We start from the raw sequence: 24,564 nt of genomic DNA, 5'->3' as shown, positions 1-24,564 counted from the left end.
AGTGGCGGTGTTGCGGTGCATGGTAGTACGGGGAACACTGTCAGAGTATTTCACTACGGTGGTCCTTCTGCATCGGAGGAACAATGCAGATTCGAGAACCATTAACGGAACCGAACGTCATGTAAATAATTTGGTTCCGCTATTTTATTTGAAAAATGGAACCGGTTCTTCGGTTCTCGGTTCACATCCCAAGACCTGATATTTGTCTTCCTTTAGAGATGGAGTATATTACATGCGCTCACGCTCGTCAAGTCTATCAGATAATGGGACGTAAAGATGGGGTACGACACCAGTTGCTCTCTTTAAAGTAGGTAAGGATATATGCAGTAAATGTTACGTTTAGATAGTAGCCTATATCTCGCTCTGATACGGTAAGTGATATTCACAAAATATGGTAGCTCATGAATTCATACTCCTGTGTTCATTTAAAAACATTTTCCGATTAAGTCTCGAGTGTGCCATTTTGGTATAAGGTAAGGGGTGTTGGCTTTGTTTGCTCGTCATAGGATTATTATTTTGGAGACACGAGAGTGTTAACCCGTTCTTAGGGCTCTCAGATGGCAGTAAGACTGTTTTAAAACCATCTTTACACTGCCTACCCTGTGATGAGGTCGTGCTGTTCTTTTTCTCTAATGCGTGTGCTTTAGCGTTTCACGTGATATTTCTAAAGACTTACGTCAGGGCGAATGCGCACGTGCCCAACGGAAATCGCCGCAAATGACTGAAGTTCATCAATTCTGAGCTGACTTTTAACGAGGAATGGAATGGTGATGCTCGCTTTGTTTTCTGCTTTTTCTCGGATGTTCTGCAGCCTCTCCTGCTGGAGAATGACCCCCCCTCAGCGCCTGTCGGAATGCCGTTTCTCTCCGCGTGCACAAGGGCCACGCGCCAGATGGCCACATCAGAGCCGACTGTGATACTATTGCACTAAAGCTGGACCCTAACTTTGCGGATCTGATGGTGAGTGACTTAAAGTACCTCATTTATATTTTTAATTACAATTTAAGACAGATTATTTTACAAGATAAAACTTTGGTCTCTCTTCCTGTGTCGTCAATACACAAAAAAAAACTTTCGGTGATGATATAAATCAACTGTTTCATTTTAGTACTAATGCCAGTGAATTGAGAGTTTCTCCCAAACAAATGGGCGTTTGCGGTGGGCATTAGCATTGATCTACTATGTGATATACGAAATTAAAGCGATGCCTCACAATGGCATCGCACCATAGATTATCGTTGCATTTTCTCAGATGCAGAGAAAGAGGATTCATTTGTAGCAGTGCCTGACGCTTGCTCAGTATCGCTGCACTGTTAACTTAACTTTATGCAATTACGTATAGTCGATGCAATGTCTTTGAATCTCTGAAAACGGTAGAGATTGTGTAGAAGGGATTTAGTCAGAGGGTAACCGCAATGGTGGCTCAGGAGGCTGGAGAGCGCGTGCAATGAATATCAATTGTCAGCTAATCATCACAAAGGGCTGTGGCGTGTCCGTGGCCTTTGTTATCCGTGAGGCAAAGGCGATTTTACTTTGTTTTCAGATTACACTGTTTTTATCTATGACAACACAAGGTATACTCGGGGCTGTATGAAGTGGATGGAGGTTTTAATTGTGCGTTATGACGTCTACATTGGCTATATGACGTCGGCTGTCGCCGCTTCCTCTTTTCAGATATCCAGCCAATCAGGTCACTGGTATTAGCCAACCAGGCAAAAGGTGTTTTTTTTCCCTTTTGCATCATACAGAAAGCACATAAGATCACTGCAGCACCATGGAGAGTGCCTTTAGCGCTTTATCTGTTTTAAGCACCAAGGACAGAGACCCGAATCAACTAGGCCTACATTCAATGACAATGTCAGGAATGGCCTTGATCTAATAATTTAAGAACATAGATCTTAGCAAGGGCATAGGTTTGCCTTGAAAACAAGGACATATTGCAAGGAGGCAGGGGAAATGATTAAGGCAAGATTATAATCTTTGTAAACAAACCAGCTATTAAAACAGTGAATGACAGGACCCTGATCAGGATGGTGATGTTGAGAAACGTCATTGCGTGGACATACATCTGGTGATATAGAGAAAATAACATTTATTCTCTCTTATCAGAAGACACATTTTGTATACTTTTCTCAGCCCCACAATATTATATATGACAGCTGACCGATTCTGTAAATGCATTCTGAGTTTATTTTATTTTGAATCATCCGCTTACCTATAGTTAAATACTTTTATGTTCATTAAATTAAGTATTATTCTTCTCTCTGGTCATGGGCAAACCTGAGGGTGGTCATGCTTGGCACACAGTGTGCTGGCCAACGGATGTTATTTATTTATTTTCTATTTATTTATTTTAAAGATGACCTATTATGCTTTATGTTACTTTACCTGTACTATGTAATATAGCTGTTTGTGCATGCAAACAATCTACAGAGTTAAAAGGGAGTTAATTGTTTCAACAGGAAACACGTCTTAAACACCTCATTTGTAGTCCTCACATTATTTCTGTAATGTAGCTATGTCACCACAGGGCTCTACAGTGCGACCCTTTCAGTCGCATTTGCGACTGATAACACTATTGTCTGATTTTGCTCTATTTCGTCGTCGAAAATAGTTTGAAAAAGTCACAGCTCAGCCGCTGCGCATCTCCATTTAAACACAGCGGTGCCTCGTTTATGAATGAACTGCATTTTTAAACGAATCTTGTAAGTCAGTGATTCATGATTACCCATTCATAAATACTGTCCATTGCTTCATTCCTGAATGAATCAGCCGTTCGAATGAATCAATTGAATGAATGATTCAGTGATAAAATCAGTGACTTGTCGCCACCTGCTGGCAGTTTGTTTCATTTTTAAAGTATCTTTTCAGTTCTTTAAATCATTTAATATTTCTATATTGAACATTTTTTAAAACATTAATCTTAACATGAATTTATGGATTTAATTGCTCTCATGCCACCTCTGATCCTCATTAAATGTCTGAAAATACACCTACATGCCACTTTTGGCCACCTCTGTACAAATTAATTTTAATACTGATTTCATTTGATTAGTAACTTATTCTTCTTATTCTACTTGTTCTAATTCTGTGGTTTTAATAAGAATTTGTAAAAAGCTTATAAAATATATATATTTTTTAAATTTGACATAAAAGATTACATACTTTTAATAAAGTTAGGAAAAATGCCATTACAAAGGTAAAAACAAAATAAATCACTTTAAGGAGTCAAATATCACCTCGTAATGGGAAGGCAAATTTTTGATCAAATTTTGGATTATTGATTAGAAGGTGCTCCTAAATTTTTGACTGTGCTCCTAAATTTTTCAAGTTAGGAGCACAAGTGCTCCTAAAAAGAAAAATAAGCGTAGAGCCCTGCACCATGTATTGGGCTTTTCGGAAGGTGGGCTTTAAAGAAAACAAAACTAAAATAGAATGTTCAGAAAGAGGGTGAAAACAGGTACTGCAGCAATGTAAAAAAAAATGTTTTTGAACATTAAATCATATAAACCATATAAACCAATTCTAGTAGACCCCCTAAACAAAATTAGGAACATAAATAAGCATAATCGGGGCCTTTGACTTGTAAATTTAAGCCAGATTTGAACTCACAACTTCTGGTACTTAAGGCAATATATATTCCGCTTAACCAGCTCATGAACAGAGGTGACTTTAGGAGAGTTAAAAAGTCTACAATGACACCAATGAGACCTCAAAAAAGTATGTGAAACCCTCAGTAGTTTGGGACCAAATATTGGTTGGGACACTTCCGATTTAGTTGGTAGGGACATTTTCCACCTCTACCATTTAAAGGTACATATAGATATCAGAATGCTTTTAACCTGTTAACCCGCACCTGGACGCCGACGCACTGAACGCTCTTTGTTTGCACGTGTCAATGTTTACGAATAGATTACATGAAAAGGGAAATAATTAATCTTGACAAACTATATATCATTCTAAAGGTCTAAGCCTCAAGCATCGAAAATAGATCGCTGCTTTTCAATGGAAAGCTTATAAAGAATGTATTTGCTAAATTTGTGTAAGCAGTACACATCAAAACATGCATAATCAAAACGCAGTACGTACCAGATTCATCGTAATAACGAGTCATAAACGGATCCACAGCTGTAAATCCCGGTTTAGTTTGAAAGGTAAGGGTCCACTGAACAACATCCCATGGAGAACTTTTAGTCCAACGAAACAATAACGTTGTAATATGGATGGTAATTCCCAACGAAACAATAACGTTGTAATATAGATGGTTATTCCTTTGTTTACTTATCATTTCTTCGGGGAGAGTTATTGTTTGTATCCGTTATGGAATAGCTTACTCTCAAAAAACTGCATCTTGGTAGTAAAAAGCAACATGGTTTTGTAGCATGCAGTGTCACAAACAGAATGAGACCATCCACTAAAAAAAAAGTCAAAGATACACGGAATATTGTTTATTTGAATTCTGGCCCTCTCTCGTGACGGCTCATGACGCACACTGTGACACACCTGTCATCTGTTGGGGGTGTAACTTAGCGATCGGCTTTTTGCACAGATAATTATTATTTTTTATTTTTTCAACATTTTTCATATATGTGTGTGTGTTTTGTGGGGAATGTGGCTGTTTCTGCATGATTACCATCTGTATGACCGCACATCAGCGTGTGATTACTGTCTGTATGACAGCTATCAGTGTGAATGCGGTCAATATGAACGGCCATTAGAGTGTGATTATTGACTATATGGCCGGCCATCTGTATAATTACCATCTGTATGACCGGCCATCAGCATGTGATTACTGACTGTATGAGCAGCTATCAGTGTGAATGCTGTATGTCTAGCAATCACAGTATGTACTTGGCATACATAGTTAAGTATTATTTTTTTCTTATTTCTTTTTATTACTCAAAAAATATTCTTATTGTATTTTTCTAGTGCTCAAATAAATCACTTACACGATGTCTAAGATTCTGTCTATTGTTTTATAATTGAAAAACTATGCAGTGGTATGTATAATGACTAAAATAGTAGAACCATTCAATACATTTGGTAAATATTTTCCTCAAACGGGTGGTGGGGTATGGGGGACTAGACATAGTCTCAGAAATGTAGTCAGCAACAAGTTGTTTCTTCTATTTATTCAAGGTCTTCTTTGTGTCTATGTAGTACCTTAGACAGCTTCTACAGTTTTTGAAATTAAGTGATTAGGATCACCCTGAAGATATTTAAATATTAATAGATATAAATAAATAAATGGACATTAAATATTGATTATTTCATTAGCCTTCTTGTAGAGACCATGGAGAGACAGAACACAAGTTAAATTTGAAACATAGATAGCTTGGATGAGTGGTCAGTTGTACATCATTGCCTGTGTACAAAAATATCTGAATGCTGCGAATGACCAATCAGAATCGAGTTTTCCAGAGAGTCGTGTAAAAATACAAAGTATGTTCTCCTGAGTCCCACATTATCCATTAGACCTTGCAAAAGAGCTTTTTCAGATTACAGAGGACATGAAAGTGCAAGAGATGTGCAGAGCAGCTCTTTTAAACCGCACACAAGTGCACACTTTCCACAAGGATTACAGTGAAGAATCCCTACCACCAACATTGCATATGAAAATTGAATTGCATACTGAAGTCAGTTTAATTATAGATCATATGGTAATTCATTTTAGTTGTTTATACGGAAGCGAAATTTTGAATATTAAAGGGGACATATGATGTTGCTAAAAATAACATTATTTTGTGTATAGACAGTTGACCCTGAGAGGTCAAGTAAATATCTACAGCGGATCTAAATATTTATAATTAATTATAACTAGTTATGATTAATTATTCATATTTCCCCATGAGCTGATTCGCAACAAATACTACAGCGAGAATAAAAGTTACGCCTTCTTTCTTTGCGTGAACATTTGGGCGGTGTTATGCAAATCTTCCCACATCGTGACGTAGACATGTGGGGGCGTGTTAGAACGAGCCGTTTTAGGTAGGCGTGGTTGACTCTTAACTTTTATAAAGAATATCTCTTTGGATTTGAGACTTTAGTCTTTGCAACTTTACAGATCTTCTTTATGCACCAAGAGCTTGTAACACTCCAAAGAGAAAGGAAAAATTGAAATCGCATCATATGACCCTTTTAAACAGTGTTTGTAGAAAGAATACAAAGATGGTTGTTATATAATGAGTGTTTTACTGCTTTTTGTTTTGTGCTGTGTGTGAGAGTATAAGAGAGAGAGAAGGAAAAAAAGAGAGCGTGTGTGCAAGCCTGTAGGCCTTCTGGATGCACATGACTTTTATACATTGCACTATGTATGTTTGCAACATTTGTCTACACATGTGTAAATGTGAGTGTAGTTGGTATATGTTTATGAATATATCTGTAAACGCCTGCAACAAACAAAGCAGTCATATTCTGTTGGAGAGTTGAGTCTGTGCACTGGAGCAGACTGATTGACCAAGTTTTGTCTCCAAGATAGGCATGCTCACTGAGGCACACAGAAGGAGAACCAAGAACACTCTTCATGCTCAAGATGCATCAAAGACCTAAATACGTCAAGACCTAAATACCTAAAGAGTCACCCCAATTTTTATAGCATCATTTTAATATCATATGAACAAGTTTTATGAGATTGAACGGTTTTAGCTTTGTAGAATGCTGTAAAGGTGCTGTATAGCTCAATCAATTTCAATGCCTCATTAAATGTCAGTTTTCTCATATGACTGTGAAAAGTGTCAATCACATTGACCCCTGAGCGTACGATGCACCCTAAACAATTTAAGGGCCATAGTCTGATGCTATTTCACTAATCTTATTGAATCCAAGCATAGCCTGTCTGAGTAAGAAAGTATGGTATCTTAGTGACAGCAGCCAGTTCTTTCCTATTGTTTCACTGCCTCCATTTGCTTCAGATTTGGATCTGTCAGTTTTCATATGATCACCATCTCAAAACTCCCTACAATTAATCTCTCAATGGCACACATTTTAAAACTGATTTTAGATGTCATGTTTTATCAGTGTAGCAAATTAGCTCAAAAGGAAAATGTATATAAATAATTACAATTAATTATGGTTAATTATAATTATTTATATGAGCTGCCAGTAGTAACTGTACCAGAATTAAATTGCCATCAACTAATCTGTTTGTCCAGCTAACATTTAGTGTAATTTCATATCAACTCTAAGAAATCGATATCTGAGTAGCCTATATCGCTAAATGAGGAGCTCGAGCTCCTTTTACAACCTGTAACTGGTTTGGTTAGGGCTGTACAGTGCACAAAACAATTGTCTGAATAAATGTACTACAGTAGCACGTGTGCGATACAGTTTTGCATGGGTATGAGCCTGTTTGCAAACCTGTTGTCCAACAAAGATATAATTTATTGACATGCTTTTTCTCCAAATGAACTTAATAACATAGTCGAGTATTTGAAATACTTCTTTTTGTGACCAGATGTGGTTTCATATTACAGAATGATAGTATTATATACAGTGATAAAGGCCATGTCGATTAACATTGCATTATAAATATACTTTCCTTATAAAAAATACCCAAGATTGAAGAACACAGATAAACCATATATTTTGTGCAATCATATGTTTATTTTCCTCAAGTTTCATCAGTTAAAATGTCTCTATCTCCATTGTGCGTTTTTTTCAGCGATAACTGGATACCTTCCTGGAGCGTAGCCGATCCTAGGATCTTTGGTGAATGGAAAGTCAAGGCCGAGGCCTGGTACGAACTTAGGGTGTCCTTAGAAGACTAGCTCAGCATACCCACCTTCTCAGAATCTTAACAGAACCGCAGACTGACTGGGCTATATGTTGGAGCCCACCGGGCACACCCGCACCGGCTCAGGCTCTCCACATGGGCAGCAATCAGAAGTTTAAGCAGAAGACCCAGGGCGGAACTGTGCATGAGCCCTTTAAAGTCTGAGAAGAGTTCCGCCTCTCAGGATGGGCTTGTCCAATGAGAAAGGCTGAATTTCCAAGCGGGAGGTTGGAACTACTGGAGGGTTTTATGACCCTTTGTCTGAGAGCATGGTAATTTGAATATGGAACTGGATTGGATGTTGATATGCAAACTATTAAAGATTATTAGAACACTAATATGTTGGTATCCACATATTATATACACTCTCAATTAGATCATGCGAAGACGAATTCATAGAGGCCAAAAATGGTATAGGTGAGTTTACATTAACTAGTGATCTGTCATAAACATAAACATTAAAATGGTATGCAATACACAATACCATATATAAGGAGGTAGTAATCATACACAAAGACTTGGGGATATGCATGATAGGAAAGTTATAGGAAAATTTGTCTATGAATTAATGAAAGTCATTTCCTATAGCAGTATGTGTCTGTTTTAGAGAGAATTGAGTAGAGAGGAAGATTCTCTCTACATACTTTTAGGACGTAAAATGTATCTGGTCTGGCTGAGGTGTCCTGGTTGCCATGGTAACCAGGGGCCTGGGGTCGTTCGCAGACATCCTGGCACCCAGTATGTTTATTGGGTGAGGGGTCTGTGAATATTTGTTAATCTAATGAATAATTGATTTGTTAAATCTAATGAACAATTGTGTGTCTGATTGGTCCAAATGCTACATCAGTTATAGCATTTGCCTAGTATATTTAGGTTTCTTTTTGCAAGTCTGTGATATTGTGATTGCATTTACACTTCTGCCACCAAAATGTGGTCTTAACTGGTCTGGAATGCTACTACTCGAAGAAAGAGGGTCAGTGCACAGAATGATAGCAGGTCCTACAGAGCAAGCGATGATCCTCTTCTTCTCTGCATGATCGTTGGCGGAGACTTGAAATGGCATCTCTTCAGAGTTCACTTTTAATCACTGACCTGTTTTCTACTTGCTTGCTGATCGGCTAAGACCTGAGTTTAGCAGGTCCTGTCATGTGATTCATTTAAATTAATATGTAAATATATGGATGGTCCAGTGCTTATGTCCCGAGTATGATTAGGTAGGTGTTAGGCAGATAGATAGATTGATTTATAAATATGGCTAAGACCAAGCTGGAAATGAGAAAGTGAGATTAGCAGCTCCAGTCATGTTATTCAATTAAATTATTATATTGGTACATAGATATACACTTTTTTTTTTTTTACTGTATTTTGATCAAATTATGCAACCTTGGCAAGCATAAGGAACTTCAAAAAACATCTTACTGACCCCAAACATTTGAATGGTAATGTATATATTTTGGAAGCAACTTTTGTCTGGAAAAAAGACAGTTTATTGTCAGTGAAAGATCTCATCAAACTGTCATAGATGGGTGGATGAGCAATGGAGTGCATGTGTAATCGCCACAGACATCCGATGGAGTTTATTTTTACCCATCCCTAATGAAAGATTGTATTTAGGCCTGATATTTTGAGATTTCTCACAAGTGAATCCAATGCTACCTACAAGAGCGCTGGCAGCTCTGCTGATATCAATTAAAACTATAAAAGAGTGACAACATAAATGCTTTTACTTAGGCCTTGTCATGGGCTGTCCAGTATAAAGTGCACAACAAAGGAGTGGAGTCCAAGAAAGTAATTTTAATAAATCCAAAGGGAGAACAGAACAAACACATAGGCACAAAACAATAGCAGACAAGGAACTGAGGAAAACACAGGGCTTAAATACACGGGGAATGTAATCAAGATGAAAACAGAACAGGTGTGGAGCCGATTAACAACTAAGGGAAAAAACGAGGGAACTAATGCAGGGGAACAGAAATACAGAGAAAAATACAACGAAAATGGAACAGAACAGAACATAAATGTGACAGGCCTACACCATACAGTGAAATTCTTTTTTTTTTTTCCTGTAGTGAGGTGATACTGATGAGATCTATATTTAGTACAAACTGACTATAGCATGCCCCAAAGCCTTGATAACCATTTTATGGGCACACTGTTTGAAATTACTTCCTCTGCTTTGGGGCACTAAAGGAGTTGATATTAATCAGCATTAACTTTCAATGCAACAGTGGTTCGATGTCTTAGGGCATTAAAGGTACGGTATCTTTGCTGAAGAACTGAGGTCAAAGGATCAATAATGTGACGCTGAGTGATGCTTTATGGGAAGCTGATTAATGGGTAGCAATTGTGCTGATCTCACCTTGGATTGAAGCAGACATGCACTCTGGGAGACAGGACATAATGTTAAATCATACAATATAACCAGGATTTTAGGGTTACATTTGCTTTTTGTTGAATGATCATGTGTCCAATTTATATGTAACCGTCTTTTATAGTTTTCAAATGGCCAATCTTGTGCATAATAGCATTGTGCTGACCTAAATATAACTCGCTGTGCTCTTCGAGATTGAAGGAAGTGTTGAATGAGGTCTGCATATTTGTCACAAAGATGGAGACTAAGGGAAATTGGCTGTTGTAATGTGGAGCATAGAGTAGGGGTGTGCGATATCATGATTTTTAATCGTGGACGATTAAAATGTCTCCATGATCTGCTTTTGAAGAAACATTGTAGTATCGTGCTACAGCGCACATTTTATGAGTTGCAGTTCTGGCGCCTCTGTCTCAATATACTGTATAATGTGACATGCATTCACATCAAATGTTAAGTCAGCGGTAGAGTTACACTCATAGGACACTGCACTTATTCTCAATCACAAAAGTACATTATTTGCATGTGCTTTAAAGCCTTGCCGGTTAAGCATGCTGTTCTGACATGCACTTTTTCTGAGCACATACACCTGGGGGGCACGCACACTAGGAAGACTGTCAATATAGTGCCTGATTACTGGACTAAGTTATCTTTCACGTCTGATTGCGCTAATACTGTCAAAACCAAACAAGGTTTACACATAAACACAGTTGGTTATATCTAAAGTGAAAGTAAACAGTTGAGAGAAAAACGGATGCATGCTTGTATATTAGATGTGTTTAATAAGAATCAATGTATAATTTGAACAGTGAAGTGTATATAGTGTTTTATTTTTATAGGCCTATTTGTTCATTTAGTTTCTTGAATGCTGCTGCTAACTACACTTACTGTACCTGAAAAATAAAGCACTGTTTGTTTTATTTGTATACTGTATATGTTGTATATGTTCTTATTTTATAATAACAAAGATAAAATAATAAAAAAAGATTTTTATGTTCACCCACTTTGTCCTAAATGTCTGCTATTTTTTTATTTTATATTTTGTTACCTTGTAAGGCTTTGTTTTTAAAGTAGGGAAATTAGTTTGGCTGTGCTGCTCAGAAAACTTGCAAAATAGTAAAACCAAAATGATGAGGAATTGTGATAAAATCGAGAATCGTGATTTTCCTGAAAAAAATCGTGATGTGATATTTTTGTCATATCACCCACCCCTAGCGCAGAGCGTGTTCAGTCTGTTGGAGTGTAAAGGCATGCATGTACATCTGTGGTGCTGCTTTCCAGAGGGGAAGGAACCCTTCAGGCACACAACAAAGGGCTCTTCGGGCTGGACGATAAAATAGACATACTGAAAGAGATTGATGCAATGGGGGCGTAGTCTTTGGCTCACAGGGACAGTGCTCCTGTCTTGTATTGTTTTTCTTTCTTCCTGTCACCTCCTCCAACTCACCCCCTTTTCTTTTATTTAGATAGATAAAACTGTTTTAATGATCAGTTTCTTAAATCCAACATCTTTATTCATGTTGTGCATCCATACTGCCGTACCAGTAAGAGACTGATTGCTTCAATCACTACATGAACAAAGTGATTTTGTTTAAATAACAGTCTGCAAATGTTAGAACCAGAGACATACGTTAGCAGTATTCATTAATAAAAACATACAGAAGCAAATTAGCAGACTGATACTATTAGGGAAATGCATATGTACAATATAAAGACTGGTGTATTTTTATCATTTGACATGTTCTTTTATTTCTCATTTTTTAATTCTGATTTTATTGACAGGATTTAAAGAGGGTGCTGTCCTTTCCTCCATATCCAGGGGATTATTTGCACCCAGTGGTGTACGCCTGCACTGCAGTGATGCTGCTCTGCCTGCTGATTTCTATCATGACATACATTGTACACCACAGGTACGTGTTTTGTGTAATTAAGCTGCACCAGTGGCATAATAAAGTGTAGATCTCAGGGCTCCAGACAAAGAAAATCAATTAAGGAGCCATTAGCTCTTATAAGAAACAAAATTAGGTGCCAATTAATTTTTTTAAGTGCCACAGAATAAACATGTTTTATTTGTTTATTTTTTTTTAACACTTTAACATTTCAGTCATACTGTTAAATGTTTATGTCTCATCTTTTCTTGTCTTTAGCAGCATTTTAATCCATCTTGTAAATGTCCTGGGAACTAAGGTTCACTTATAGTGGGAACTAAACATCTTTTCCAACTTGAGAACTATATATACAGTCACAAATAATTGTTTATTACACAGAAGCTGTGCCAATATCATGGACCATAACTATGTCAGCATCACTTGGTCATTGGGTGTAGTTTGGGCTCCTCCTCAATGCATCCTATAAATGTTGTCATGTGTCTTGCACACATATCCTGTGTGCAAGACACATATTTTTCTTCATTAGTAATATGCAATTTTATAGGAGGTGTTGAATTTTATCTTTAGCTCCTTGCATTCTTTCGTATCATGTAGACAACAAGTTAATAAAAAATATGAATAAGCAATATAGCGCATAAATTTAGCAAAATGCTATGCATGAAACAAATACTACAAAAGTGTTTTTCTTAGGGACTGGTCAAACATAATTTTTCATTTTTTATTATTTAAAAAAAAAAGTTTTTTTATTATTTTTTTTTTTTTATTATTTTGCATTTTCTTGCCTTTTTCCCCATTTCATTGCCCTGCTTATCACATTTTCAGGGCTCCAGACAAAAAAAATCACTTAAGGAGCCATTTCTACAGCATTATCATTTCAATCCATATTGTAGATGTCCTGGAAACTAAGATTCACTTAAAGTGGGAACTAAACGTCTATTCCAAGATGTGTGTATGGAGTCAAATAACTGTTTATTACACAGAATCTGTGGCAATATCACAGACCATAACTATGTCAGCATCTTGGTCATTGAGTGCAGTTTGTTATGTGGCATTGTTTACAAGCTTTACACGTTTTCCGCAGTTTGAAACACTGAGTGAGTGATTACATGAGACATTTCAGTAAGCTGTACTCTATCTTATAATATACCTTTTGATTTTCATTCATGTTTATTTCGTACTACAGTAGTAAAGAGAAAGATATGATAGGTTCATATCATAGGTTTTGTTTATTGCTATTATTGGACGGCAAATGCGCTACAAATAATATGAAGTTCAAGCATTTACAGAACACAGCATACTGTTACGGGTCTGACGAGACGTGAGACGTGCGGATCCATGTGCAAAGCTTTATTCTGGAGACGTGGTCAGAAACAGGCATAAATCAAACATTGGCAAACAGGTATGTAAGAGACAAGGCATGGGCATGCCGGTAAACAGTGAGGGTCAATCGACGACGAACATAATCCAATAGGGCGAGACTAGAGAGATAATCCAGGTAAAAAAAGCAAAGGTCCAGGCAAGGGCAAACAGTATCCGAATAGGGCAAGACGAGAGAGGTAATCCAAAGTGCACAGGCAAAGATCAGAACACGAGGAATCAGACAAGGCAAGACTAGGCTAAGACTATGAAATTTCAAGTAGGCTCAGTAACGTAGCTATCACAACTAGCGATATGCGCATACAATACTCGGCAGCTTGAAAGGGATCTGAGTGAGTGTTATATAGTGAATGTGTGATTGGTTACAGCTGTGTGCAATCAGTGCTGTGTGCAATCAGTGCAATGGATGATGGGATATGTAGTCCGGGATGACATGCAACAGTTTGTGTAGTGCGAGAGTCAATGTAATGGAAGGGTGACCTCTGGTGGTGATCGAACGGAAGTCCATGGACAGGATCGCTAGCGATTTTTTGTCCAAAAATCCTCTATTGTGTGGTGTCATTACGATTATTGAACTGCTCCCGATCGAGACAAAGCATCCCCAAACTCAATCGTAAATATCAAACATGTTTTGATATTTCTTATTAGTATGTTTAAAAAATATTTAAAACATTAATCTTACAAAATATCAAACATGTTTGATGTTTACGACTCTTGCTCGGACTGCTTCTGACATAATATGATAGCCAATGAGAGCGAGCAAGCGCCACCTACCGGATGTTGCGTGCTTCTATTGCTGAAACAAACTTGACAGCCACAAACATGCCACAAAAGCAAGAGTACATCACCCATATTCTTTGCTATGCTTAGTTTTTCACTGTGAAACAGAATGCATGCCAAGAGAGCCAGCTGACAACGTCGATTGTTCTCCATTTGTTTTTCTTCTCTAGTCACATTTGATCTCGCGAGTCTCCGTGAGATCTCATGTCAATCATCAAGTGGGTGGTCTCGCGGTCTTGTCAAATCGTCTAGTGTGCGCGTTCAGAGGATTATAAGGCTAACAATCGGTTGAAACTGTCTTCATGTCTGTGGTCTCCCATAGTTTTAAAATCGGTTAAGATTCGAAAATCATCTAGTGTGTGGCCAGTGTGACGTCAAAACTGACTGGCTTGGAATCGGCGGACTGACCGGGCCGATCATGCGGAAAATTGGTTAATTCTGGTTTAGCCGATTTTCCGGTCGATCGGTGCATCTCTAGTTTAAATCAGTGTGTTAGGCCTACTTGCCTTTTCTTTGTAATTGTTTGTGAAATTTACAAGTAATATCTGGGTGATTAACTAATTTGCTCAGCAAAATTCTCTTTAAACTGTTGATCCACCATGATAGTACACTGTAAGAAATGATTTTTATTTTCAAATAAAACAAAGATTATTGGTGTACTTTTTACAAGAAAATACTATTCCAGTTTTTTTTTTCTTATTAACTTAACGATTAATTCAATGTGTTACTTGCTGTTTCTTTGTAATTTGTGAAATTTCCCTGCAATTTCTAAATTGAAAATTGTAAATACTACAATAAATGTATGTATAAATTGTAAATTCCAACAATAAGCATAGATGACCTGCAAGAAAGAAACAAAAAATTGACTACAGAAACTAGCTCACTAATGCACCCTTGCAGCAAGGCCGAGAATTCAATGCATGCTTCTGTTCAATTCTGAACTGCATTCTGACACATTTCAGAAATATCATAACTGCAGAGATAAAGACGTTGGGGTTTCCTCCAACTCTCCTAGCCATCTTTGTTCTATGGGTACATTCCCTTATTATTCCTTTCTGGTTTCATCATTTTCACCTCTAACTACTCTGTTGTGTTCTCATGCCCATTTTCTTTATCGGCTTTCTGTTACTCTCTAGAGGATGGGAGGAGAGTATTTGTCAGTGTCAGTCAGATATGCTCCACTGAGTTCTGGAGTGGAAAGACCTTAAACTGAACTCAAACTTAGAAACCAGAACATATTCACACACGCCTGACCCTCCCTCCCTCACGCACCAAACACACACACACACACACACACACACACACACTGAAGGAAAGAAAACCGAGAATATCAGCAGAAAGGCATCACAGTGAGTAGGCAAGAAAGAAAATCCAATGATGAGTCACCGTACAAACATTCACTCACTTGTGGGTCAAATTTTTCTGGCTTGAAAGGGATCTGAGTGAGTGTTATATAGTGAATGTGTGATTGGTTACAGCTGTGTGCAATCAGTGCTGTGTGCAATCAGTGCAATGGATGATGGGATATGTAGTCCGGGATGACATGCAACAGTATGTGTAGTGCGAGAGTCAATGTAATGGAAGGGTGACCTCTGTGTGAATTGAAGTTCATAGACCGGATTCGTGACACATACAGACTAAAGAAGAAGCCATCATATCAGTATCGATTATAAACAAGAATAGTTAACAATATTGCTAATATTCACACAGCTGACAGCTTTACCTGTCGTAGTTTGTTCAAGTTGTGCACAAAATACACACTGTTTTTCTGCACTTTCAACTGGAGCTTGCTTTTAGCAGGTGTGCCATCAGTGCTCGTGACGGCAGAGATGAGGACTGTTTTTCCACTAAAACTTTGATGCGCATCATTGACGTTTATTACGTCAACATAACAAATGATGTGATTGCAAAACAATCAGGAAAAAAGGCATTTTTTTGTAAAGGCAGGTACATTTATATAGTCGCCAGTGGCAATGTCAGCAAAAACGTCACTCACAAATTAATATTTTTGGTCGCAAATGCAACTGTTTTAGGCGCAGTCTGGAGCTGTGGATCTGAAAAATAAGCTATGTGGTTAATGATTAGTTTATTAGAGTAAGGGATGCACTGATATTGAAATTCTGGACAGTGTTATATCATATAGACTGCTGTTCAAAAGGTTGGGGTTGGCAAGATGTTTTTTATTTTTATTTTTTTTTTAAGGTTGTTTATGCTCAACAAGGCTGCATTTATTTGATCAAAAATATAGTAAAAGCAGTACTATTGTGAAATAGTATTACAATTTTAAATAACTGCTCTCTGTTTGAATATATTTAAATATTTATTTTATTGATGGAAAAGCTGAATTTGCAGCTGAATTCAGCAGTCATTACTCCAGTCTTTAGTGTCACATTATCATTCAGATATTCTTCTAATATGCTAATCAGTGCTCAAGAAATATTTATTGTTATTATAAATGATAAAAGCAGTCGTGCTGCTTAATATTTTTGTGGAAACTGTGACACTTTTTATTTAATGATTCTTTAATGAATTTAGAAGAACAGCATTTATTTAAAATAGATTATTTCTTTTTAAATCTTACTGACCCCAACATTAGTGTAGTATGACAGATGGATAAATATTCTTTTTATGTATTTGAATGTGAAAAACAAGAAATATAATAAAGGTAGGATTTTTGGGATGCTGCTTATCAGACTGTCCTTAAAAAGGCTTTGGTTACTAGACAATAGTTTTTTGTGTGTGGAATGTGTGTATAAATTCAAAAGCTTCATGCAGGACACAGTATGAAAATTATTGCTTTGGTATAAATGGATAAATTAACAAGCCTAATTTTGAGCTGAAATGAGTTTGAAATGAATTCATAGTTAAATAGACATCAGTCGATAAATATCTATAGGCCTTATAGATATTTGCATAGTATAATATGTTTGTTTTGGTCCAGTGTATTTCTGCAGCTGAATTTCAGCAATGAAATTTACTAGTGAAGTCTTGTATTTTCCATGCCGCCTTTTTGCATTGTTAAACCGTTTGCTTCAGTCAAAAATAGTTTAAAGCTTTCCCCCATTCAAATCATGCCATTCGTAGCACCAGTACTAATACTGGAAGGTCACAGTAGGGAATGTTTTTGGGACAGACTGCCACAATAGTGCTGTGATCCTGAGTCAGACCGCTAATATTTATAGTATCATCACCCCTGAGTGTCACAGATATTTCCAGTGAGTAATGCTTGCTCTATGGAGAAGGGGCCACGTCTAACCTTAGAGGGACAATGCCAAATTTAGTGTGCTGCTCTACTTTGAGACACTTTGCAGACGGGGTCAAAAAGATTCTTTAGTCATATCATTGTGCTTCAAACGCAGTTACTTGTTCCCTTTAGTAGTAAGCTGTTGATGTATCACTCATGGTGCAACTCTCTCTTCATCTGATATGAGTGTGTGTGTGTGTGTGTGTGTGTCTCTGCAGCATAATCCGAATCAGCAGGAAAGGATGGCACATGCTCCTCAACTTCCTCTTCCACACTGCCATGACGTTTGGGGTGTTTGCAGGAGGCATCAACCAGATCAAGTACCCTGTGATCTGTCAAGTGGTACGTCTCCCAGTTCTCTACCCTGTTTCTTTGGTCTGAGTGATCCACATTATTCATGCCCTGCTCAGAGTCACTAGCATATGGCCTCTTTGACTCTCGAATTGGCATGGTAGCCATTTACTAAGGCACAGAGGGCTTTGTTTGGCATGACTGCCCAGTGTTGAGAGGTTAATGCACTGGGGTTCTAGGATTGCCATAGCCTTTCAAAGTGTAGCACTTATTCCTTCATCACAGACAATTTCCAGCCTGGACCAGTGAGTTAGATTAATTTGATTATGTTTATAGCTGCACGCTTATTAAACATATATTTTAGTTAATGACAGCAGTTGATTCACTGTCAGTAAAGCTTTAGAATTAAAAGCATCAGATTTATGACTGGAAGCATAATGAGCATACATTTCAGATGCGCCTATACACAGTATATATACACACCAGGGCGGTGAAGGTAAAATACTGCATGATATAAATGACTGTCATATTCGTCAACAAAAATGATATATGATCTATCTATCAGTCTATCTTGTTTGTTTGTTCATTTTTGAAACTTTGCTTTTGTAGTTAAAATTACATTTATCCACCCTTTTCCTAGCAGACTACTGTGTTTTAAATTATGGGGGGCACTTCTGCATTATTTTCCTCATTATTTTCATTTTTCTTTTGTATTCCGCTGTAACTATATGAAAAAAGACAACATATACTGCATATTAGTGGTCTGCTAGAATCCACTAGAATCTCTTGTTTTTCTCCCAAAATCCTCACTTCTCTTTCCAGGTTTGTATTCACACAGATGCTTTTAAATGTAATTGTCTCCCCTTTTCATTTCTAATCCATATCAGTTGTGTTTATTGGAATATTTTTTTAAAGCAGATAAATACAATATTTGTTATCTATTAAAATGATGGAAATCACTTTGAAATATTATCACTCATTTTTGATTAAGGCAAAGTATGTTACATAATATAGACATACAGTGGATATAGAAAAGAATCACCCGCCTTTAAAATAAAATTAAAAAAACATTTCTGACGTATTGGTGATATATCTTTCACTTGGATGTTATAAGTTGCACTGAATACAGTATATACAGATGGATAAAACAAAAACTGTGTCCGTCTTCATTTCATGCTGCAAAGCAACAAAATGTGATTATTTTAAAGGGGGGGGCGGGGGGTGATTCTTTTCTATATCCACTGTATTTTACTACAGTGATATTTAACATGTGCATGATATTGTTGCAGAAATGATCAGGCTTTTGGGGTTATTCAAGGTATGTTTAAAGTAATTTGTTAATGCTTTTACACTTTTAAATTTCCTTTTAATGATCGATGGTTGAAGGGTAAGTGAAATAATGTCACCTCATTATACCCAGTTTTTGAAAATCTATATTATTGCATTCATAGAGCAAACCTTTCTTCATGGGGTGTAGGAAAATGGTGGATAAGTATTTCTTCGAATTTCAGTTCGTTTCAATTCTACTTTCTTCAAGTTCAAATTATATTTAGGAATTGAATTGGTGTTTAAAAAGGAATTCTCAACTACATTCTGAACTGGTGCACAATACTGGAAAATATTTTTTCCCCAAAATATCATGATCAGTACTGTAACTGTATGTAAACTTGGCTGACCGAGAAAGTTTGAAGGAAACTGTAATTAAGTTGCACAATACAAAATGTAGTGTTTACATAGCTGTGCTAATTGTGTATGTGTAACGATATGGATTTTATGGATAAATGTAGATGCTTGATTTTGTTGTGCAGTACAGTGCCCTCTCAAACAAGCAGGCATGGGCCCATGCCCAAGTGGTGGGCATCAGAAGGAGGGAGGCAGAGAGTCATACCATGACAGATGCAGCTAAATTAAATCTGAATCTGAACATTTTGTTGTATTGTGGAGATCAAATGTTCACATTATATCATAAAATATGTATAATGATTAATGTTAAAGGAAACATTTACAACTATAGCACACTTTGTGAGTTTTGAGAATTTGTGGTTTACTTCATATATATTTCATAATTTCTGTAAAAAAAAAAAAAACACTGATACACAAGATACACTACCATTTAGAATTGGGGGGTCAGTAGGATTTTTATTTTCAATTAAAATTAATGTTTATTCAACAAGAATGCATTCATTTGATAAAAAGTGACAGTAAAGGTATTTGTAATGTCTCAAAATATTTCTGTTTCAAATAAATGCTGTGAACCTTCTATTCAAAGAATTCTGAGGAAAGAAATACCACAGTTGCCACAAAAATATTAAGCAGCACAACTGTTTTCAACATTGATAATTATGAGAAATGTTTCTAGAGCATCAAATCAGTAGAATCAATTAGAATGATTTCTGAAGGATCTTAAGACTGGAGTAATGGCTGCTGAAAATTCAGCTTTGCTGTTACATTTTAAAATATAGTAAAATAGAAAACAGGTATTTAAATTGTAGTAATATTTGAATATTACTGTTTTATTGTATATTTGATCAAATGAATGCAGCCTTGGTAGGCATAAGAAACTTCTGTGAAAACATTTTAAAAAATCTTTAAAAATAATTTAAAAGTGTAATTTTATACTTTTGAGTGGTAGTAGTTTGAATCTGTAATAGTCTTGTACTGCTACTAGGTTTTAGTGTTTTTAAGGTCAAGGTGTTTTGACAGGTGTGCAGTTTTGCTGTTATGGTAGATTAAGTTGATTTTGAGACCTGTATGAAGTATTTTGGTGCTTAACTGCTGTCTCAAGATGGAAAAGACAACTGTGTATGAGTCGTATATTTTGTATTGAGTACACTTGTCTGGTTTCTGAAATTGTTCTGTATTTACGTGACAGTTTGTCCTAACATTTATTTATAAAGTATTTACATTTTCCTAGATATAAACAAAAAAGTGAATTTCACATTCACTTTTTATACATTTACACACTGTTTTTTGAAAAAGCATGACAGACATTCATAGCACATAATTTACATCCAGTGCCCCATATAAATGTCATTTATTTAATATATGAATGGATGGTTGGGTGGGTTTGATGCAGTAAGTGCATTGGAGCAAAGAGGACAACAGCATGACCTCGCTGCCTGAGGAGGATTACCTCAAACTCCCCCTCAGTGCATCCTTCCTCACACACCATGGCGGCTACACACACACATACACACTGCTGCTTTAGTTTTCTGTGCCAGTCTGCTCTCTATGAGTGAGCTTTTAATGTTTAATGTTTCATCTTGTTCATTGACAGGTTGGCATTATTTTGCACTACTCCTCCCTTTCTAGCATGCTATGGCTGCTCTTCACTGCCAGGAATATTTGTATGGAGGTGTCCAAGGCTCCGCCCATACCTCAGGACCGGGACCTTCCCACCCAACCACGCCCTAAAGCCACCATTTTCAGGTACACAACATGAAGGCCTATGAATTTACTTTTATTAAGGTTGAGAATTCTGATTCAATAGTGGTTCTTATTTAGAATGTAAATAAGAGTATTTAAGGTATTTAGATTGATTTAAAATACATACTCAATAAATGCAACAATAAATACTTTAGATTAATTAAAAAATAATAATAAAGTAATTTAAAGAGTTAAGTTGATAGATACAACATATACACTACCATTCAAAGGTCGGGGTCAGTAAGATTTTTTTCAATGTTTTTCAAGTCTTTTATGCTCACCAAAGCTGCATTTAATAATCAAACATACAGTAAAATGGGAACATTGTGAAATATTATTACAATTTAAAATAACTGTTTTCTATTTTTATATATATTAAAATTGTATTTATTTCTGTGATGGCAAAGCTCAATTTTCAGCAGCCATTACTTTAGTCTTCAGTGTCTCATGATCCTCCAGAAATCATTCCAATACGCTAATTTATTGCTCAAAAACATTACTCATTGTTATCAATACTGAACACAGTTCTGCACAATTAGGCAGTGCTGCTTAATATTTTTGTGGAAACCATGATACATTTTTTTTTCAGGATTCTTTGAATAGAAGGTTCAAAAGAACAACATTTATTTGAAATAGAGATATTTTGTAACATTTTAAATGTATTTACTGTCACTTTTGATTTTATTTCTGAATAAGAGTATTCACTTTTTTAAATTGACCCCAAACTTTTGACAGTAGTTTATATTTTTTCTTTTAATTGGTATGCAGTGTATTTGTTGCTAGGGAAAATAAATTAAATTCTTACAGTTCACATCTCTAAACAAAATAATTTAATTAGATATTAAATTCCTTGTAAGACAGAATGAAAATCTGTTTTTCTGTCTTTTTTTCATCCTCATCTTGTCAGGTTTTATCTGGTCAGTGATGGGATACCTCTAATTATAGTGGGTGTTACGGCTGCTGTTAGCTTGGATAACTACGGTAGCAGAGATGACGCCACTTAGTAAGTAGGCTATCATATTTACTGGTAGTGTCCAGTTAGCTGTCAGTTGTAATATGTGTACTTTGTTTTTAGTAAGCCAGTAAAAATGACAAATGTCACTGATTCCGGGAAATGTATCTTAATTAAAGCTATAAATTACCATGAGGTCTGTAATTAGATCTAGAGTGGTAACAACACTGTCAGTTTAATCACTGTATCTGCCTGTGTTGCAGCTGTTGGATGGCCTGGGAGCCCAGTCTTGGGGGCTTTTATGGACCCACTGCCTTTTTGGTCTTGGTAATGTGCATCTACTTTCTGTGGATATTCGTGCAGCTAAAGCGGCACCCGGAGCGCAAGTATGAGCTCAAGGCCATGACCGAAGAACAACAGCGTCTAGCTGTAGCTGAAATTGGGCACTGTCACGCCGTCAGCGGAGAGCCAGGTGAGCATTGTGATCACACAGGCTGCACAGCCATCACAGCCTCTATGTTGGCCAACGAACACTCTTTCAAAGCTCAGCTGAGGGCCACTGCCTTTACGCTGTTCCTCTTGCTGGCCACCTGGGTTTTCGGAGCACTGGCCGTATCACAGCGACATTTTCTAGACATGATCTTTAGCTGCCTATATGGAGCGTTTTCAGTCACATTGGGGCTTTTTCTGCTGATTCAGCACTGTGCAAAACGTGATGATGTGTGGCACCGGTGGTGGGCCTGTTGCCCCAACAAACCAAAGGTGGAGGTCAACGGAGAAGCGGCGGGGAACGCCGCCCCCCCTGCTCAAAGTCTCAGCCATATGCCATCCCATGGGCAGAACCAAATCCACTGCCAGATCGACTCATCCTGCCTGGGTAAACCTTTGCTTTCCCCGCACCTACACTCCCCTTTGCCGCACTGCAAGTTGGATACTCTGCCCTCCACCCAGAACCACATGAGCACCTGCTGTGCCACCCTTCACAGTCCCTCCTCTTTGACGACCCACCCGCAGTCCCTCCCTGATGAACTGCCCAGACCAACCCTTCCCCTGCAAAGCTGCCTGAAGGACAGGTCTAAGACTCGCTCCTTCAACCGACCTCGGCCCTGCCTCAGGGACTATTCTTACCACATGACCTCCACCAGCATGGACGGCAGCGTGCACAGCTCCCACCTGGACAGCCCCCACAGTGTGCACCTGGACAACCCTCTCACCTGCCACACGTCCCACTTGGATACTCAACTCTCTTGTCACAGCCCCCACCCGGACAACCAGCTGCGCTGCCCCAGTCCCAGTCCTCACCTCGAGAGTTTGGCCTCACACGGCCTTCACGATAGCTTCTCCTGCCACAGTGCACACTTGGACAGTCAGCTCTCCTGTCATAGACACATGTGCTGTGCCAAAGCAGACCCATTCTCGAGCATATGCTGCCATAAAGCTGACCCGTTTGTCAGCCCTTGCCAGGCAGAGGATCCTGACACGGGTCTGCTGATGTACAGTTGTGCAAAAATGGCTGATAAAGAGGACGAAACCATGCTGCACTTGGATATAACCCCTCCGAAGGCCAATCTGTCATGCTCCCAGGCCACACCAGCCCCCACCCGGACAACCAGCTGCGCTGCCCCAGTCCCAGTCCTCACCTCGAGAGTTTGGCCTCACACGGCCTTCACGATAGCTTCTCCTGCCACAGTGCACACTTGGACAGTCAGCTCTCCTGTCATAGACACATGTGCTGTGCCAAAGCAGACCCATTCTCGAGCATATGCTGCCATAAAGCTGACCCGTTTGTCAGCCCTTGCCAGGCGGAGGATCCTGACACAGGTCCACTGGTGTACAGTTGCGCAAAAATGGCCGATAAAGAGGACGAAACCATGCTGCATTTGGATATAACCCCTCTGAAGGCCACTCTGTCATGCTCCCAGGCCACGCTTAGCAGGAAAGGCACCCTCAGCCGGAGAGGGACGCTGAGCCGGAACAGTAGTCAGCATGAGGACTACGTACTTATCTTTGATTCCACAGGTAACATTAGGACTGGACCTTGGAAAAACGAGACAACCGTGTAGGCCTGTGAATGACGTGCTAACCTGTTTCTCTCGCCTGAGCTAAACTACTGTGTAGTCCCAGGGCTGTTACCCAAAGGCCCTCTCTTCTTTGAGCTAAGCTACTGTGTAGTCCCCCTGCTGTGACTTCCCCTCTCTCACCCACCCCATATACCTTCTCTTCCCCTTTAAAGAGGTTTGAACCTCTGCTTACCTCTTCTCAGTCTTCATCTCACGTCTCATCCCAGCTCCATTCGGTTTGTCCTCTTGCCATTTTGATATGGCTGCAAAGATCACATGCCATACATTTTAATTTGGATGATCTTTTATAATCAAACTGATTTTTGTACATGTGTTTTTGGGTATGGTAACATATGTTCAATTATGTCGTTGTGTGTGTGTGTGTGTGTGTGTGTGTTTAGTAGGT

The 24,564-nt window shown here is 38.0% G+C and overlaps 1 protein-coding gene across 1 annotated transcript; it reads left to right on the top strand.

Moving 5' to 3' along the window:
• Positions 1-216: 216 nt before the first annotated feature.
• Positions 217-24,539, top strand: LOC107693584 (adhesion G protein-coupled receptor A1-like). The gene is made up of 8 exons (XM_016493026.1): positions 217-311; positions 812-960; positions 11,922-12,049; positions 17,648-17,771; positions 20,998-21,149; positions 22,054-22,149; positions 22,362-23,581; positions 23,920-24,539. The coding sequence occupies exons 2-8, from the start codon at positions 958-960 to the stop codon at positions 24,159-24,161; spliced, it is 1,965 nt and encodes a 654-aa protein (XP_016348512.1). The 5' UTR covers positions 217-311; positions 812-957; the 3' UTR covers positions 24,162-24,539.
• The last annotated feature ends 25 nt before the right edge of the window (positions 24,540-24,564 follow it).

This window comes from Sinocyclocheilus anshuiensis, unplaced genomic scaffold (genome assembly GCF_001515605.1).
Source record: "Sinocyclocheilus anshuiensis isolate Anshui unplaced genomic scaffold, SAMN03320099.WGS_v1.1 scaffold2018, whole genome shotgun sequence".
Lineage (NCBI taxonomy): Eukaryota > Metazoa > Chordata > Actinopteri > Cypriniformes > Cyprinidae > Sinocyclocheilus > Sinocyclocheilus anshuiensis.
This window is presented reverse-complemented; position numbering and strand designations above follow the sequence as displayed.